General features: G+C 63.3%; 2 protein-coding genes across 6 annotated transcripts in view; one reads left to right on the forward strand and one right to left on the reverse strand.

The window, feature by feature from the left end:
• The window catches only part of LOC133279693 (mitochondrial import inner membrane translocase subunit TIM16-like), a 38,342-nt gene that overhangs the window by 1,525 nt on the left and 19,057 nt on the right, over positions 1–17,760 (reverse strand). For 2 of the 5 annotated variants that reach the window (XM_061473644.1, XM_061473645.1), the window contains exons 10-27: positions 4,928–4,982; positions 4,769–4,826; positions 4,522–4,667; positions 3,722–3,817; positions 3,491–3,637; positions 3,228–3,360; positions 2,959–3,134; positions 2,773–2,881; positions 2,585–2,671; positions 2,323–2,465; positions 2,141–2,245; positions 1,945–2,030; positions 1,729–1,870; positions 1,526–1,615; positions 1,311–1,427; positions 1,099–1,234; positions 903–994; positions 732–818 (exon numbers count right to left, since the gene is read on the reverse strand). In XM_061473644.1, coding sequence (XP_061329628.1) covers positions 732–818; positions 903–994; positions 1,099–1,234; positions 1,311–1,427; positions 1,526–1,615; positions 1,729–1,870; positions 1,945–2,030; positions 2,141–2,245; positions 2,323–2,465; positions 2,585–2,671; positions 2,773–2,881; positions 2,959–3,134; positions 3,228–3,360; positions 3,491–3,637; positions 3,722–3,817; positions 4,522–4,667; positions 4,769–4,826; positions 4,928–4,982 — 2,005 coding nt within the window. Of the gene's footprint in view, positions 1–171; positions 326–441; positions 645–731; positions 819–902; positions 995–1,098; positions 1,235–1,310; positions 1,428–1,525; positions 1,616–1,728; positions 1,871–1,944; positions 2,031–2,140; positions 2,246–2,322; positions 2,466–2,584; positions 2,672–2,772; positions 2,882–2,958; positions 3,135–3,227; positions 3,361–3,490; positions 3,638–3,721; positions 3,818–4,521; positions 4,668–4,768; positions 4,827–4,927; positions 4,983–17,760 lie in introns of those variants that run through there. The other 3 variants (XM_061473646.1, XM_061473647.1, XM_061473648.1) reach the window with 3 other exon arrangements.
• VASN (vasorin) lies at positions 6,845–14,127 on the forward strand. The gene is made up of 2 exons (XM_061473649.1): positions 6,845–6,884; positions 11,432–14,127. Exon 2 carries the CDS (start codon positions 11,442–11,444, stop codon positions 13,449–13,451), a length of 2,010 nt encoding a protein of 669 aa, XP_061329633.1. The 5' UTR covers positions 6,845–6,884; positions 11,432–11,441; the 3' UTR covers positions 13,452–14,127.

Below are 17,760 nucleotides of genomic sequence, written 5' to 3' on the forward strand. Positions count from 1 at the left end.
CACTGCCTGGGCCGGGCCCCGCTCCGCCCCGCGCCCTCCCCTCGGGCCCGACCCAGCCCGCCCTTCTCCCCCGGGGCCCTGCCCGCCCAGCCCCGATTCCTCCAGGCCGCGGTCCCGCTCCTGCCCCCCTGCCCGGCCGGCCTCGGCCCCACCGCCTCCCGCTCCTCTCACCATGTCCCCGCCGCCGCTTCCGCCACTGGCGGTCACGGGGTCAAGGAGCGAAGGTCGCAGCGGCTACAGAGACGGCGATCGCGCTGGGTGGAGATCCCCAGACTTCCCGCCGATGATAGCGCCCCCTGGCGGCCGCGACCGGGAGGTGCCGCCGATGGCTGGTGCGACTGCTCTGCGCATGCTTCCGCCGGTGCCCGGCCCGCGTGTTCCACGGCCCCCCCGTCTCCCCTGTCCCCGGTTCCCCGCCCCGGAATCACGGTGGGAGACGGGTGCTGCGGCAGCGGCTTTAATAGCGGGGCCTGCCCGCGGCGGGCACGGGGCCCATCGCCGCTGCGGGGCCTGGTGCGGTCCCTGCCGGTCTCCCCTCAGCCGGGACGGGCCTCGTGGCTTCTCGTCCTGCGCTGCTTCCTCGCCTCTGGGCCCGGGCGGGGGTCCCCGGCGTGGTCCGCGGGGTGCCGGGGTCCGGCCTAGTCCTGCGAAGGCCCGGTGGGGTAACGGGCGCCGTGGGACCGGCCCCGAGGGTCTCACACTCACGCACCCCCCCCCCCCCTTGCACCTACCCACTCGTCCTCGTCCACCCCCTCAAAGGAGTCCTGTGGCAGCGGGTCTTCCCGGTTGCCCAGCCGCGCCACCATGGCACTCAGGAGCTGTAGGGAGGCAGGGCAGCACCGTGGGACCGGGCATCGCCCCCAGCCCGGGCCCCGTGGCAGGCGGGATGCCTCAGCACCCACCTCCTCCTTCTTCTGCTCATCAGACTTCTCCTCCAGGTACACGGACGCGGGGACGAACTTCCGTGCTGGGGCCTCTTTTGGGGCCTGGCTCACTGGGAGAGCAGTGTAGCCATGGGGCAGGAGGTTTGCCCCATGGCTGACACCCCCTACACAACCCCCGGCCCCAGGGGGCCTTGCCTGGCCCCTCTGCACCCACCTGGCGTCATGTCTGTGGGCTGCAGGCTGGTGCGACGCTGCTGCCCATCCTCCCCCGACAGCCAGGCACTGGCGCCGAGGGCCGGCTCCCACCAGACACGGGTCAGCGGATAGATATCATCCTGGAAATACTCCTTCTGCAGGGCGAGGGGTGCTGAGCAGGGTCCTGCCTCCAGTACACCCCCAAAACACAGCCGGGTCCCCGCCACTTACCTTGACACGTGGCACATGGAAAGCCACAGGCTCGAGGGTACTCTGCCCAAGACGCAGCGCCCGGGCGAACTCCACTTCCCGAACCTCACACACCGTTTTGGGCAGGAAGATAAACCCCTGATGGGGCACAGGCGTGAGCAGGGTCTGCTGTGCGTCTGGCAGTGCAGGGAGAGGTCAGGGACAGGCAGCACAGCCCCAGTGCCCCCCCCCCTTACCTTGTGGGGTTCACTGGAGGTGAAGCTGTTGCACTCAAGGAAATAGGGTGGCTCAGGCGTCACCTCGTAGAGGAAGACTCTGGTGTCACCCTGCGGATGGAGCAAGACATGGGTTGGTGGGGGGGTGTGCATGGAGGGTCCCCCCACATGGCTGGGGTGCTGTGATCAAGTAGCCCCCCAGTTTTTGATGGTTAAGCCCTCACCTTGCCAGTGAGGAAGACAACACTGGTATCCTCATCGTAGAAGGGCAGGAGGGTGGAAGGGGCCATGTCAAGGCCAAGGACAGACAAGGGTCCCTTGGGCAGAGCCTGCGCCTGGTACAGGAGGATCCTCCTCTCGCTGCGGCTGCAGGGAGGTGACAGTTGGGGGGGGGCACAGTGTCCCCTGAGGACCCGTGCCCTGTGTGTGCCCCTCTTTACCTATCAAAGCCGGACACCAGGAGGTAATCACCACCACAGACCCAAACGAGGCGTGCTCCGCGGGCCCCCTCAGGACCTGGACCCTCCTGTATGAGGTCAGGGTCACCCTGTCAGCTTGGAGAGAGCTGAGGGTGCAGGCAAGTGCCCATGGGGGGGTCCCCAGCTCTCCAGCCTGTCCCCACCACCCTGATTGTACCTGTTGAGGCAGAGGGCTGTGCCGTGGCTCATAGAGCCGTAAGCGACCATCTTTGCTCACTGTTGCCAGCTTCTTCCCATCAGGGCTCCAAGCCAGGCTGAAGATCTGGGGAGGCAGATGTCCTATGTCCCCTGCCTGGCCAAATGTGCCCCTCACGGGTCCCCAGATGTGTCATCCCTTACCTGATCAGTGTGTCCCTGCAGGCACAAGGCTTCCCGCCCAGAACTCAGCTCCCAGATCCGTACCGTCATGTCATAAGAGGAAGAAACCAGGAGATCGGATGCCACAGGGTGGAAGCGGATGGAGTAGATCTTCTCTGTGTGACCTGGTAAGGTTGAGCGGTGCGTGGCTGTCCCCAGCTGAGCTGAGATGTGGAGTGGACAGCCCCAGGCTGACTTGTCCCCAGAGTGGGGTGCTTGCTGTGCCTGCCCACGTGCCCCTCACCTTGGAGGACAGCTTCAGGCTCCTGCAGTGTCTCCTGCAGCCCTCCCTCCGGGATTTGCCACAGCCGGATCTTGGCATCTTCACCCGCTATGGCACCAAAATGGATAGGCAGTAGTTAATACAGTGATCTGGAATGCCTGGTGCCAGAGGAGTGGCCCAGTGAACTCCCTTGGGGACAGCACACGTACCAACAGCGAGGCGCTGCGGGTCGAAGGGGTCCCAGGACAGGTCAGTCACAGCCACACTGTTCTGGATGGTGGGTATGGCTGCGTCAGGGAGACGGCCGGGCTTGGAGAGCTGTGGAAGAAAGCCAGGCGGTCGCCTGCACTGCGCCCACCAGTGCCATGCTGCCCACCATGCTGTGCAGGGGGTACCTCGAGGATGGCGATCTGGCCACCAGCAGAGAGCAGGGGCAAGGCGATGTAGCGGTGGTTGGCGCAGAAGCCGTCACACTCGCCTGGCGTGGTGAGGCTGAGCCCCCGCAGGTTGGTGAGGTGCGTGTCACGGTGCAGCACCCTGCCCTGTGCATGCCGGAAGCGGGAGCTGGGCCCTGGCACAGGCAGGGTACAGGTGAGTGCTCCAGGTCTTCCCCCCAGCACAGCCACAGCCAGGGGACATCAAGCCCACCCCACTGCCTGCTCACCCAAAATGCTCTGCAGTGACTTCTGGCTGGGGCTGCTGGCAAAGCCGCTGGAGGGGCCGGTGCTGGCTGAGAGGGAGGTGGTGGCACTGCCCGGTGAGGCCAGTGAGGATGGTGAGGAGTAGCCACTGCCCTCCTATGGGAGAGAGAGCGGGTGGGCAGGAGATGCTGGCGTTCCAGCCCTCCAACATCCCTGAAGGCCAAGGGTGGTGGGGTTCCCCCAGTCTCTCAGCACCCCAGCAAATTCCCCAGCACCCTGTGCTCACACTCTGGTCGGCACTGGTGTTGGTGTTGGTAGGGCCAGTGTCAACTGTGGGGCCGATGTTGGCTGCCTGCAGCTGGGTACAGGCAATGATGGGCGAGGTGAAGGTCTCAGTGGGTCTCCGTGCTGGGTGCAGGCTGACCTTCCTCACCTGCTGGCAAGCACAATGGTGGGCAAGGGGCAGTGGCAGCCCCGGCAATGCCATTGGCAAGGGCACACCCCGGGTGACACTGACCTGCTGGCTGTCCCCTGCCCACCAGGCCTGGGCACCATTGGCTGGCAGAGTCCCAGTGCAGTCAGGGAACAGATCCTCATGGAAGTCCTGGACAGACTGTGGGAGAGGGGACATGGTGGGGTGGGTGTCCCCAAAACCCCACAGCCTGTGTCCTGCTGCCAACTGGCATCACCTGGGCTGGGGCACCCCTGGGCCCCACCAGGAATCTCATGGCACCCCAGTTCCTGTGTCTGTGGAGCCCTATCCCCACAAGCTGCACACTGAAGCCTGTAGGTGTCAGACACGTCATGTCGTTGGGCTGTCTCACGTACCCCTGAACACATCCAGTCTCCCAAACAACACCCAGCACCCAGCATCACCCCTTGCAGCACCCAACACCCATGTTTTGGCACCCAGCCTTCAGCTTTAAGCACCACTAGCATGCCAGATCGAGTACCGAGGATACCACCTCCTGCACCCAGACTCCACTACCCAACCCCAAAATTCCAACCATTTTCAAGCACCTAGTGTTCACGATCTGGCACCCATTACACAACAGCACCCAGCAGGTAGCAAGCACCCAGCATCTTGCATGCAGCAAATTAACTTCCCAAATATAGCACCGAGAAACCTCAGCCTCCATCACCCACCATCAGCACCCAGCTTTCAGCACATAGCGCCCAGGTTTTACCTCTTCTCCTGCTCTCCCCAGGCTGGATCCCCCACACTTGGGTCCCTTTTGTCACCAAGTGCTGGTGAGGTGTCACCCATGAGATGTCACCAGGCACCCGTGATACAGTGTCACCCGCAGCACCCCTTACCTTGCGTGGCACCACATAGCTGACAGGGATGAGGGCGGTGTCAGTGAGCTGCAGGACACGGAGGACCTCGCAGGCCATGACGTCCAGGGCCAGGCGCGGCACAGCGGCCAGGCCCCGCGTGCTGCCCTCTGTCCGGCACTGGGTCACTGTTGGGGAGGAGGGGGGGAAAGGCAAGGTGGCCGTGGGGCAGGCAGGACCCAGCCTCTGGGGGCAGCCGGGAGCCCAATGTGGGATGTAGGCTGCTTACCTTGGGTGAGCGCTGGCTGCGCGGCTGCCACCTCGAAGCAGTACAGGAGGTTTTCTCCCTGGCAGAGAGGTGATGGGGACAGGGCATGAGTGGGGCTGCGGGGACCACCCCACCGCACCCACAGACACCTCCCTGCACCCTGCTGCCATGGGACCTCACCTTCCCTGCCATCACCAGCAGCCCCGTATCAGCATCGTACAGTGGGATGGCCGCCCTGCAAGGGAAGGAGGTAGCTGAGCAGGGGCACCCATCAGTGTGGCACCCTGACGGCTGCAGGGCTGGGTCCTGGGTCCTGCACCTTTTCCCACTGGAGCATGCTCCAGACCCTGTCCTGGGGAAGCACAGGGCATCATCATCAGGCCATGCAAGGGGCAGGAGGGCAGGGCCAGTGCTGGCTGCTCCCCTGATGTACAGGTCCCCAGATCCTCGCTGTCCCACCCCAGGGTCACAGGTCTGGAGGATGCCACTGCTGCCCGCATCTTGCACTGGCTGCATGGTGCCTGCCATGAAGCCGTGCCCAGCTGTAGGGCATCCCACTCCTGGATCCGCACCCTGCACCCGGTGATGGCACCCAGCCCCACTCGAGGAAGCCACTATCACCTGCAGGGGAGCCCCAGGGCTGTCCGGGCCAGCTTGGCCAGTTTGGGGCGGGTGCATGGCACACCCCGGCATGCCGCTCACCTCACCCGGACCTGCTGCGCCAGGAGCCCCAGGAGGGCCCTGGGGCCTGGGCTGTGCCAGCTGGAGTGTGACCCTGCTCCTTGTCCTGCACCTTGTCCCAGCTTGTGACTGGAGTGCTCTGTGGCCAGAAGCGACCATGGCGGGGAGAGCACTTGGTGTCTGGGGGCACGGCAGCCAGGACATGGGGGGGACAGTGACTGGGGAGTGCTCAGTGGCTGGAGGGGATGATGGTCAAGGGTATGCTCAGTGGGGACTGTGACTAGGAACACTGCCTGGAGCGGATGTTGGTGAGGAGAACCATGAAGCCACCTCTCTGCCTCCCCTTGGCAGGGGTGGAGGAGGCAGCTCCACAGGCAGAGAACAAAGGGACAATCTATTACTTTCGGTTGACATTTCTGTGGTTATGCCCAGGGCATGGAGCTGTGCTGATGTTTTGCATCATGTGGCTATGAGGAAATTTGGTGAAACCAAAACTGTGATGTGCTACTGCCCCAGCTGGTCCCCATGGCAGGGACACCCTGGCGCTGCCACAGGATGGCACAAGGCACGGCTGTGTCCAGCACACTATGGTCCTGTGCTGCGACTGTTGGTATAACATAGGTAAACACCACTGGAGTTGGCTGTGGCAGGCACTGCGGTCCCCTGCCTGGCTACAGTCACTGTCACCAGCACTGCCACCACCGCTGGGTCCAGGGCTGGGACAGGTTGTCCCAGCCTGGCCAGTGCTGTCCTTGCAGCACCAAATGGGAAGTGCTGTCCTGTGGCACTTTGCACAGCTCTGCCATGACCGGAGCACCAGGGCAGCACTGAGGGCAACCCAGTCTCCCCCTGTCCCTCCACAGCTGGAGACATGAGCTCTACAAGTGCCAGGGATACTGGGGCCCATGGGTGCCAGGGTCTCTGGTTATCCTGGGTGTGCTGGATCTAGGGGCCTCTGGGAGTGCCAAGGACACCCAGCCCCTGGTGTTACAGGGGTGCCAGGAGACTGGGGGTGCTGGGGATACGGGGAGGGTGCCTGCACCTGCACCTGTATCTGTACGTATGGATGTGAACACCGGGGGTGCTGCGATTCCAGCTACCGGGCCCCGGGGTCCTGGAGCTGCCAGGGGTCATAATGACTTGGGGTCTCCGGGCACTGCTGAGGTCCCGGTGCCTCGGGGGCTCCGGGCGCTGCCGGGGTCCCGCTGCAGTCCCGGGGCGTCCCGGGGGTCCCGGGGGTCCCGCCCCCTGTCGGGCCCCAGGTGCGCAGGGGGCGTAGCCTTCGGGGCAGCCGTGCCCCGCCCCTCCTCCCCTGTCCCCCGCAGCCAATGGGAAGGCGGCGGGAGGGCAGGCCCCGCCCTCCGCGGTTTTAAAGCCGCCCCCCGCGCCGGGCGCTGCCAGAGGGGAGCGCTAGCTCGGGCGCAGCCGCCATGCACTGACCGCCCGGCACGGCCCGGTGAGTCCCGCGTCCTCCGTCGCGGCTGCCCGGCTCTGCACTCGCCATGGGGCCGAGGGCTCGTGGGGCGCCGGCCCACGGGCGGGAGGGGGGCTGTGCTGGGCACCGGGGAGTTCGGGGAGTGGTGGGGACGAGGGGGCCGGGTGGGCCTGAGCATAGGGGGGACGGCACTGCAGGGGGCAGGGTGGAGGGTGCAGGCATGGCCCCTGGTCCCGTTTTTGCTTGCGCCTATCCTGCCAGGGGATGCGCCAGGGTCTGGCCTGGGGATCTTGACCTGGTGCTGCTCCTGTGACAGGGAAGGGATGCGGCTGGGGCCGATGTGAAACCCATCTCCCTCCAGCTGTGGCCGGGTGGCTGTGACCCACCCTGCCAGCAGAAGCACTTCAGGGCACATACAGAACCATCACTGGGTGCTGGGTCCATCCTATGCGCTCCCTGTCTTGGCAGATACGGTGGAAGAGCTCTCTCTTTGGGGTCAGGCAGAGGTGGGAGCTGCTGGCAGTGGTGTCCACCACCACCCTCCTCAGCAGAGGGCTCGGCTGGGGTGGGGTTTGGCTGCCCTCCCTTTGTCTGTCCTCAGGGGCCAGCATCCTGAGTTACCGACCCACCATGGGGCCAAGCAGGGCCCCTGGCCAGTGCCAACAAGGGTTTCCCCTCAGCTGGCACAGGGGGACGGGTGCCAGCAGGGCCACTGGCCAGCCTGGCCGGTGGGGATATCCCACTGCTGCTCCTGCCACCAGTTCCCTGCGTGTTTCATTGTCATCCAGTGTGCACTGTGGGGGTGCTGGCACCCTGTCACTCCTTCTGTGTGTGACTTTGGGCCATCACAGGGTAAGTGTCCCTTTCTGTGCCTGGCTCCATCCCAGGCTGGCAGCTGCCACAAAAGCCAGAGCATCCCAGCAGTGATGCTCCAGTTCTTAGACCCCTCTTCCCAAGCAGAAACTCCCACTCATGTTCTCCACATACACTGCTCTTGCCCACATGCCTCACACCGGCAGGTCTCATCTTTCTGGGTCTGGGGCTGGACTGGCCTGACCCCGCCGGGGCCGTGCCGCTGCGCACACGGGCACTGGGCAGTGCCACCGTCAAGGATGACACTAATGACTGTTTTTGCCCGCACCACGCCAAGGCCTCGCCGGGTGGCCCTGACGCAAGTGCTGCTGGCCCGGCTGGCTCCGTCAGTGGGACGCAGCAGGAGGAAACGCCCGGGGACAGCCACAGTCACCCCAGTCACGCCGTAGGAATCTGCCCGTGCTGCTGGGGCCACGCGTGGCAGCATTGCCGGCCTCCTCCCAACACTCCCTGGTGTTTGGGCTCCTGCGAAGGCGGTTTGGCTGCTGGTAAAGTGGCTCTGCTGGTTTTTCTCCTTGCCAGCACCTGAGCTGGGGAGCAGAGCCAGGTCAAAGGGGCAGGAGCTCAACAGAGGGGCCGGTGAGCGCCCCGGGGAATGCAATAAGCAGGCTGCATTCCTCCAGGGCTGCTGCGGAAACTTTAATTAAATAGGGAGGGGAGCCTGGGAGGAGGTGGGAGCTGCGGCTGCATAGGGTGGGTTGAAGGGGAGGAGGATTAAGGGCTTAATCCTGCATCCCCCCAGCACGGCACAGGAAGGGGCATATGCTGACATAGGCTTGTTTTGGGGAGGGTTAAATGAGGGAAGCAGCATCCACATCCTGCCCAGTGAAGGCACCGTGGCCCTCCCTGCAGTGACAGGGACTGAACCCAGGGCCTGGCTTTTGTGCAGAGCCCTGTCCTGCCTGCACTGGTGCCCACTGGCCAAGGAGGCAGCCCACCAGCCTGCTGGCAACAACGGTGGCTTTGTTTGGCTGCGGGGCCTCACTCGCCGGTGCGGGAAAGGATGTCCCGGCTGTGCTGGGTTCCCCCGGGAGAATGGCCACATCCCTGAGCTATGGGGAAGAGCAGTGACCCCCGAGAGGGCTCCTCTGTCCTGTCCTGTGCAGGTGCCACCCTGCAGCATGGGGACAGCGTTGGCTTCATCCTTAAACATGTGGTGGGTGCAACGCAAGGCATCCCCTGCTCAGTCCTTCACCCTGGGCAGGCAGCCGGAGAGCCCAGCCCGGGGGGCTGCAGGCAGGGAGGCGGGGGACATGGTGCTCCCGCCCCGGCAGGCTGGCAGGGAAAGGCTGAGCTGGGACTGGGGGAATCTGAGCCCAGATCCTCCCCGCAGCCGGAAAATATGAATAATTCGGCAAATATCTGCGGTGCAGGCGCGGGGGAGCCCAGCCAAGGCAGCAGCAGGCCGCTGGCAGGGCGGTCCTAACACCTCCAGCAGAACCGGGGCCCCCTCTCCACTCTTGGGGACCCCTCTGGGACATGGGGAGGTTGTTCCCCTTTGCCCTGTTCCAAGGGGTAAGCACCCCTGCCAGCCTGGGCTGGGTTAACCCCCTGAAGTAGTGTCATAGCACGGAGGCGGCGCACAGGCAGGATGCCGGCGTGTGCCGGCGGAGCAGGGTGATGCCGAGGGAGAGGTGTCAGTGGCGTGCGGGTGGAGCAGCTGTGCCAGCCTGCCTGGTGCTCCTGGCAAAGCAGGGATGGATATGTGGCCCTGTCCGGGCCAGCCGAACCTGCCCGGAGCAGGGAGCCTGGCAGGCGGGGAGGAAATGCCAGCGTAATTAAAGGGACGAGAGAGACTTGGAGTCAGCAGCTGGTTGCAGCACGGGACACGTCAGCGAAACCCGACCCTGGCATTGCAAAACCAGCCCTGGCCTCGCCAGCATCCCACAGGCCTGGCCGGACGCTACCCACCCCGGCACAGCAGTGGCAGGACTCTGGGCATGGCCCCCCACACCCTGCACTGGAGCTCTGCCTGCCAGCCAGCACCCTGTAGCTGCGGGAGCCACCCCGAGGGCTATCACGTGGGGAGCAGTGCTGGGTCTGCCCCCAGCCCCCTTAGACCCAAAACTGCTCTTCAAGTTCTCCATGATGCTGTTTTGGCTCTACTCGGTTCTCGCGCTGGGTACTGATGGCCTGGCTGTGGATGTGGGGGAGCAGCAGCACCCCCTGGCTCGGGGCTGGGCAGGGGGTGTCAGGGAAGGTCTCTGTGGTGGTGACCCCAGGATCAGCACAGCTCCCCCAGCACGTGGTGTCAGGGGCTGACGGCACAGGTCGCAGTGGGGCAGGGCCAGTTCGGGCCAAGTGACTCAGGCGGCTGTGGTGACCCTGCCCAGCAGCGGGGCCACCCCACCCTCGGTGCACCCCACCCTGGGGGGGGGCAGCTGGGGAAGAGGCAAGGATAGAGCCTGCTGCTGCATTAACCCCGACCTGCTCCTGCTGTGGTGAGTCCCGCATGGGGGGCTCTGTGGCATGGGTGGGCTCTGCTGGCCAGGCTGCATGGCAAGGGGGACCCAGCATGGGTGAGTCCCTCCCGGTACAGGATTTGGTGCTGGTGCACCGCTGGGGCAGGCGGCACGTGCTGCTCGTGACCCTGGAGCCCCACACACACGGAGGGGGCCCCTTGTGAGCTGCAGGGGTGTTTGTCTGGAGCTCTGAGCAGCTCTGGGCAGGGGAGGAGGTGGAGAAGGCCAGGTGTGGGGAAGGGGCTGATGGAGCAGGGTGCCAGCAGCACCCCCAGCTCAGGCAGCCTGGTGGGGGTTGCCTCTTCCCTGCCTGGGACCCTCTCTCTGCTAAACCCCACATGCCCCTGAGATGGGGGTGGCAGGAGATCATGGGTCCCTAGCCCAGTCTGTGCTAATTAGGAGTGTCATTAAAAAAGGGCTGAAAGAAGGGGTTGAGAGAAGGGGCAGGGGTGGTTAAAGCTTCACCCCGAGAGCATCCTCCACTCCATCCCTGCTGTCCTCATCCCTGAGAGATGAGGATGCAGCTCAGGGTGCTGTGCAGAGCACCCAGGTGCTGGCAGGAAGGTGAACAGCAAGGCAGCCATGACCCCCAGGGGACATGAGCCAGCTTGGCAGGGGCTCTGCAGGGACGTAGCCATCTCTGAAGTGTATGGGGGAACCATGGGGCAGGGGACCACCCAGCTCCTTCAGCCCTCAGCCTGTGCCTGGGTCACCCCTGAGTGTCCCTGTCCCCAAGGGAGATAGCTGCTGGGATGGTGGCACAAGCAAAGGGTTAAACTGAACTCAGATGGTGTGAAGGTCAGGGAAGGTCAGCCAGGCTCCCACCCGTGTTTGATTTGCACCCTGCTGAGTGTACGGCCCCAAGAGACCAGACCAAAGCGGGTGGAATCTGTCTCTTGGTAAACCTGAGGTATGCAAAGGTCCCACATCCCTAAGCCTGGGGATCTAGGTTGGGGGGGCAGCAGCATAAAGCCAGGATGAGCAGCCCACATGTAGCTTCCTGGTCGCAGCAGCACAGAGAAGGCAGCAGCACAGCAGGGTCATTCTCACTCCTTCTGCAGCCCATTTGGGGCTGAAGGGTCTGGGCAGGGCACAGGGAGATGACTCTCACACCCCAGATGTGGTGCAGGGGTAGCGGGGGGGGGGGTCTGAGGCACCCCACAGCCCTGCCAGCCCAGGGTCCCCCCAGCAGGGCCTGGACCCTGACCTTGACTGGGTTTCTTTCTCTCGCAGAGCTGACACCATGAACCAGCTGATCCTTTGCATGCTGCTCTTGGGGTGCGGGGAGCTGGCTGGAGCATGTCCTGCAGGCTGCCAGTGTCAAGACCCCAAGACCATCCTGTGCGCGGCCAGACGGGGCCAAACTGTGCCCCAGGGGCTGCCTCCTAACACTCTCTCCCTCTACGTCTTTGAGAATGGCATCACGACGCTCAGTGAGGACAGCTTTGTGGGCCTGCCTGCACTCCAGCTCTTGGACCTCTCACAAAACAAGATCACCACCGTCCAGAAAAACATCTTCCAGCCCCTGACAGAGCTTGTCAATTTGGACCTGTCGTCCAACCAGCTGCAGGAGATCACCAATGAGACCTTCCATGGGCTGCGGCTGCTGGAGCGGCTCTACCTGCAGAGGAACAGGATCCAGCACATCCATGCTGCTGCCTTCGACACCTTGGAGAACCTGCTGGAGCTGAAGCTGCAGAACAACCAGCTCTGGGCCGTGCCTCCCCTCAACCTGCCCAACCTCCTGCTGCTGGACATCAGCTGGAACAAGATCTCTGCCATCGCACCGGGGGCCTTCCACGCTGTCAACATCGAGTCCCTGAAGATTGCAGGGCTGGGTCTAACAAGCTTAAACGAGGAGCTCTTTCAGGCCCAGAACAACCTACATGAGCTGGATGTCTCTGACAACCTGCTGGAGCGCGTCCCAGCGGTGCTGCAGCGGCTGGGGAGCCTCACCAAGCTCAGCCTGGCTGGCAACGCACGCATCTCCCAGCTGCCAGTGGAGGACTTCCACAGCCTTCACAATCTCCAGGAACTGGACATCAGCAACCTCAACATCAACACCATCCCTCGGGATTTCTCCAGCTTCTTCCCCAGGCTGCGGGCCATGACGGCTGCCGGCAACCCCTTCAACTGCATCTGCCAGATGAGCTGGCTGGTGCAGTGGGTGAATGCCAGCAGCGTGGTCCTGCGGCGGCCCGAGGAGACACGCTGCCACTTCCCCCCGAAAAACTCCGGCAAGCTCCTCCAGCACCTGCAGTATGCAGACTTTGGCTGCCCCACCACCACCACCAGCCCCACCACTGCACGCACCACCACGCTGCCACCTCCTGCCCCACTCCCCACCAGCAGCCACCTGGCGCCTCAGCCCAGCACTGCTGCTCCCACGCTAGGGGCTGGGGACCCCCAGGGCAGCTCCACAACAGTGCCCTTCAGTGGCGCCCCAACACCCACCACTCCCCCACCACCCATCTGTCCCCCTCGCACATGTCTCAACGGTGGCACCTGCCACCTGGGTGTCCAAAACCTCCTGGAGTGCCTGTGCCCTGTGGGCTACACTGGGGCATACTGCGAGGCAGAGGTGAAGGGGACAACACCATCCCCAGTCACACAGGCCCCACCGCCCAGCCGGCAGATCAGCATCACACAGGTCAGCAGCACCTCCCTCAAAGTGGACTTGCAGAACTATGTCCAGTCCAGAGCGCAGCTGAAGGGCATTCGCCTGAGCTACCGAAACCTTTCTGGGTTGGACAAGCGGCCGGTTATGCTGCGTTTGCCAGCTTCACTCTCTGAGTACACGGTGCGGGCACTGAAGCCCAACTGCACCTATCGCATATGTATTGGGCCCCTGGGGGAGAAGGTCTCCAAGGAGGAGCACTGTGCTGAGGTGCAGACCTTGCCAGCGAGCCACCAGCAGCACTCCCCTGTCACCCAGGGCAAGGACAACAACCTCACCCTCATCATCGTCCCTGCACTAGCCGCCGTGCTGCTGCTCGTAGTGGTGGTGACTGCTGGCATGTACTACTGCCGGCACCGCAGGGTGAAGGCCCATGCTGGCCCTGGGGTGGATGCCAGCCCCCTGGAGCTGGAAGGGGTGAAAGCCTGCCTGGAAAATGGTGATTTGAGCAGCCACGGCTGCAAGGTACCAGAGGCAACGATACTTTCCAGCGGCTCCGAGTGCGAGGTCCCGCTCATGCAGTCACACTACCCCAGCAACAACAACACCCCGGGGCTCAAACCCTCCTACTTCTGAGCCAGGCGGGACTGCGCTGTGGGGCGAGGGCAGCTCTGATAGACAAGGGTTGAGCTCTGGTGGTGGCACCCAGCAGTGTCCCTCCAGGGGTGAGGAATGGCAAGGAGTTAACTGAGTTCAGGCAGCAAAACCCCAAACCCATAACGTGCAATTTCTGAGAGGCTGCCACACTTCGGAGGAGACAATTCCACTGCTCAGTGCCTTGGTTTCTGTGACTCTGTAGAATGTGGGTAGCGACCAAGAGGGGGTTGGGTTTTTTAATTTGGGGTTTGGATGGGTTTTTTTGGCTACTGCTAAAAAGAAAGCAGCCGGTGACTCGGCTAAGGGACATCCACGTGCTGGTAACAAGGGTCCTTTAGCAGAGCACGGCCCATGCCTCTCAACTCCCTGGAAGCTGATGTGAGCAATCAGGCCCGGACGAGGTGCTGGGACCCTCGGGAACCCTGGGCTGAAGGAAGCGCCGAGCAGGCAAACCGGGAATTGAAGCTTTAAGAACTCAAAGAGATATTTATACAAGGTTATTTCCCATTTCTTCTGGGAAACTTTTGTTTTGTTGTTGTTGTCGTTGTTTTCTAGCACAGGTTTGTGTCCATCTATTTTGTAAGGCGGGCCGGAAGGGTGGCTTTTTGTAAAAAAAAATAAAATCACAACAATGAAAAGCTCTGCACAGCCCCAAGCAGCTTTTGTGGGCGCTGCCCGTTGGCGGGCAGGGGTGCGGGCAGTGCAGCCTGTCCCCTGCAGAGGAGCGGGAAGGTCAGCCGTGTCCTCCAGTTGTTGTTGGCAAGCGTGGGGATGAGTCAGGGTGATGAAGGGGGGAGTTTTCCCGACTCTGTAGGCGGTGGCACTGAGGAGGCTTCACCCCCACAGCGCTGCCCCCCACCATGGGGCTGAGGAGGTGTTCCCAAAACTCAGGCAATCGGTTTCAAATCGGCCCCTGCCCTGTGCATCATCCAGCCTTACTTCATCCCTCCCTGCCTGCCAGATGGCTCCAGGGCCAGCTGTGGGACAAACAACCCAGCCCAACCTTTGTAACCTCCTGACGTCACCCCCAGCGGCACCGGGACCCCCAGAGCGCCCATGACAAGTGTCAGCCTGCTCAGGGTCCCCCCAGCCCAGCACTGCAGCCAGAGCCAAGGCTCAGGCCCTGCAGTGAGCCCCCTCCAACTGGCCCCGGGAACAGCCAGTTTTGTGTGCCGGGGAGGGCTGGGAGTCGGCGCTCAGCAGGTTCCCGCTGCCAAGTGGTTTCTGCTCCAGCCCTCTGGTTTTAATCGTTTTCCAATCCTTTATCTTTCAGGCTGGAATTTTCCAGGTTGGGGCCCTGCCCGCCGAGGTATGTTTGATTTGGAGAGAATGAGCATGAGCGGGCTGAAGCACCACGGCTGCCGCCAGCTGAGCCGAGGGTCACCGCCATGCCGCGCGAGCTGCCGGCTGCACCAGAGCTCTGCTGCAGGATACAGCCCTGACCCTGACACGGCCCCGGTGCCGCTCACCCGGCGGCTCTGGATGCAATTAGGGGTGCGGGGCGGCAGCGGGTCCGTCTGGTGCAGCCCCCCCGGCTCCCAGGTGGGCTTCCGGCAGGGCTGGCTCCCATTAGGGCCGGCGCAGCGGCAGGAGGGGCCCCTCGCCGGCGCGGGCGGCTCAGTGCGATGGCCACGCTCGCCCGCTCAAAGGGCCCATTGTGGTCCTCTCCCCACAGATTTTTCAAATTAACATCCCAAATTCCTCCAAAAATTGCTGCTGTGTAAATATTTTCACTGTGAGCTTTGTGTATTTTCCAGCCTCGCGAGGAGGAGGAGGAGGAGAGAAGAAAAGTCCCCGGCGGAGCTGTGGCCTCGCTCCGGGTGCTTCTGACCATCGCCACTGCAGCCCCCTGAGCCCACCTGAGCTCAAGGCTGGCCCCTGTGTGTTCCCTCACTGGCACTGGCTGCAAGGGATGGGCAGCAGGCACCTCACAGCAGCCCTTGAGCTCCTTCACTCCCTGCCCAGTGCTTTTCCTCCCGCTGCATGGTGTCATGATGTGCCCTTCCCCTAATGAAGCTCTTTTTCCCCTGGAGGTTTGTAGGGGGACCCCCACAGGCCAGGTGGGTGCCGGGGATCCCCAAACAGCTCAGCAGGTCCCATCACTCTGGGGAAGCTTCCAGCAGCTCCAGAGTGCCTCCATTCATATTAGAGATGCCACATGGTATGCCCAGTGTGGCAGGAGCAAGGCAGGGGCTTGGCTTTGCCAGGTGCAGTGCAGTGGGAACCCACAGCCCAAGGTTTTCGTGTGGCCCGGTGGAAATGGATGACAAGGAAAGGGGAAGGGGCTGGGCTGCAGTTGCCAGCAGCCACATCAGGAGCAGCACAAGGGGGTCAGCGAGGCTCAGCCTCAGCACAAGGAGTATGGGGATGCTGTGGTCAGGGCAGGGCTTGACAACCTGTGAGTCTCAGACCCCCACAGCACCCACGGCTGCACCCCGGAAGCTCTGCGGGAGCTCAGCAGGGCCCAGAATGTGCCCTTCTAGCACCTGAGCCCCTGCAAGGTCCTGAACCCTAGCGCAAAAGCCCCCTGTGTCCTGGCAGCCCCAAGTGTGCACCAAGAGCGGCACATCGTGCGGCGCTGCTAATACTTGTGAGCTGAATCAGCGCTGGGGAAGGATTGCAAAACCCCATGGAATGAACCCAAAAAAAATCCCTCTTGCTATGTGATCCAGCAGGGCCGGTAATGGAGAGCCCCAGCCAGAAGCCACCGGCAGGATGGGGGGCTCGGCCAGGAGCCACAACGGGAGGAGCCTCCGGCTTCACCAGGGCAAGTCCTGCTGCCCTCAGTGCTGGCCCAGCCTGGCCAGGCGCAGGCAGCATCCTGCAGCCCAGCAGCAGCAAGCCTGGAGGTCTTTGGCCTTCAGAGAAGCATCCCTGGCTCAGGCATGGCCGCATGGAAACCAAAGCCTGGTCCTCCTGGATCCCCCAGGTCCCCACTGCCAGAGTGGAGCCCTGGGTGGGATGTGCTGCCTCAATGCAGTGCTGGGGGTCCCATCCCCACTCCCTTGGGGTGACGGCAGGCGTGTGCCTGTCCCACAGCCCCATGTGCTGCCGCAAAGCGTCGGCTGCCAGGAAGAGCATGTGGAGAGGCAGAAATCCCGCTGGCTTCCTGGAAAGCTGCAGAAGCCAGGGCCAGAGTATGCCGGTTGGCAGCGGTGGGCTGAGTCCAAGGCCCATCTGGGAGCGATTTCGATGCTGCCGTCGCTTGCTGCCTTCCCGCCACACGGCCCTGCAGCACATGGCTATTTTTACACCCGTAATTACCGGGCCAGGCGGCCGCCCTGCCATTAACCCCTTTGTGCAGCTGCCCAGCGCATCTCACTCTGCAGGGATAGGTTCTGCTCTGGTGGCACCTGATGGAGTAGCCTCTCCCCTCTCCTTGTGTCTGAGGTTGCAGCCAAGTGGGAGCAGCAGGAAAAGCCCCTTCCCTGCTGATGGCAAGCAGCTGCCAGCCCAGGCATCCATGGGAAGAAGGAGCAAGGGCAGAGGTCTGCAGGGGGACAGGGATGGGGACAGGGATGGAGCTGTCCTGCCCAGGGCTCTACCTCTGAGATCTGACCACTGGAGTGGCTGTTGTCAGAGACCCCCATGACACCCAGCATGACCAAAAGGGCTGCTGAGTGTCAGGAATAAGCACTGAAGAAGTGGCATGGCCAGGCAGGGTGGGAGTAGGACCGGCCATCGTACTATTACAGCTGCTGACCAGGGAGACGTGGCAGCACGATGGTGGGGACACATGCCTTGGTGGGGCTACGGGCCTTGCTGCTCAAGAGGGCTGGATCTGGTCCCCCAAGAGCCAGCTCAGTTGCAGGCTTCGTCCTGGGGCAGGGGCAGCAGGTGCCAGGGCCAAGCACCCCTGGGCAGCATCCCCGCAAAACCACCCAGGACCCTCCATGTCCTGCTTCAGCACTGGGGGAGCCACACAGCCCCAAATCCCTCTGCAAACATCCTGCTGCACCACCTCCAGCACCTCCCAGCTCTGGTGGACTTTACACCATGAAGGGCAGTGGGAGTCTGCCTGTTCCCATCTCTCAGCCCCCACCACCAGTCTGCCCCATGGGGAGCTGCCCAGTCGTGGCACACACTATGGGGACGTGGCTTCTCAGGACCTCTGCAGACCTGGTCGCCTTGGCTATATCAACCCAGCCACAGACCCAAGCTGGCCGCAGGGCAGATGGGTGAATGCCCACTGTCCCATGAGCAAGCGCGCACCCCCAGCCTCCATGGGGACACTTTCAGGACACTGAAAGACACAGTGACACAAGCGAGCTGCTGCTCTCGCTGGCCT

This window comes from Pezoporus flaviventris, unplaced genomic scaffold, assembly GCF_033815535.1.
Source record: "Pezoporus flaviventris isolate CSIRO_AGI_PZ_B2104156 unplaced genomic scaffold, CSIRO_AGI_Pfla_v1 ptg000078l, whole genome shotgun sequence".
NCBI lineage: Eukaryota > Metazoa > Chordata > Aves > Psittaciformes > Psittacidae > Pezoporus > Pezoporus flaviventris.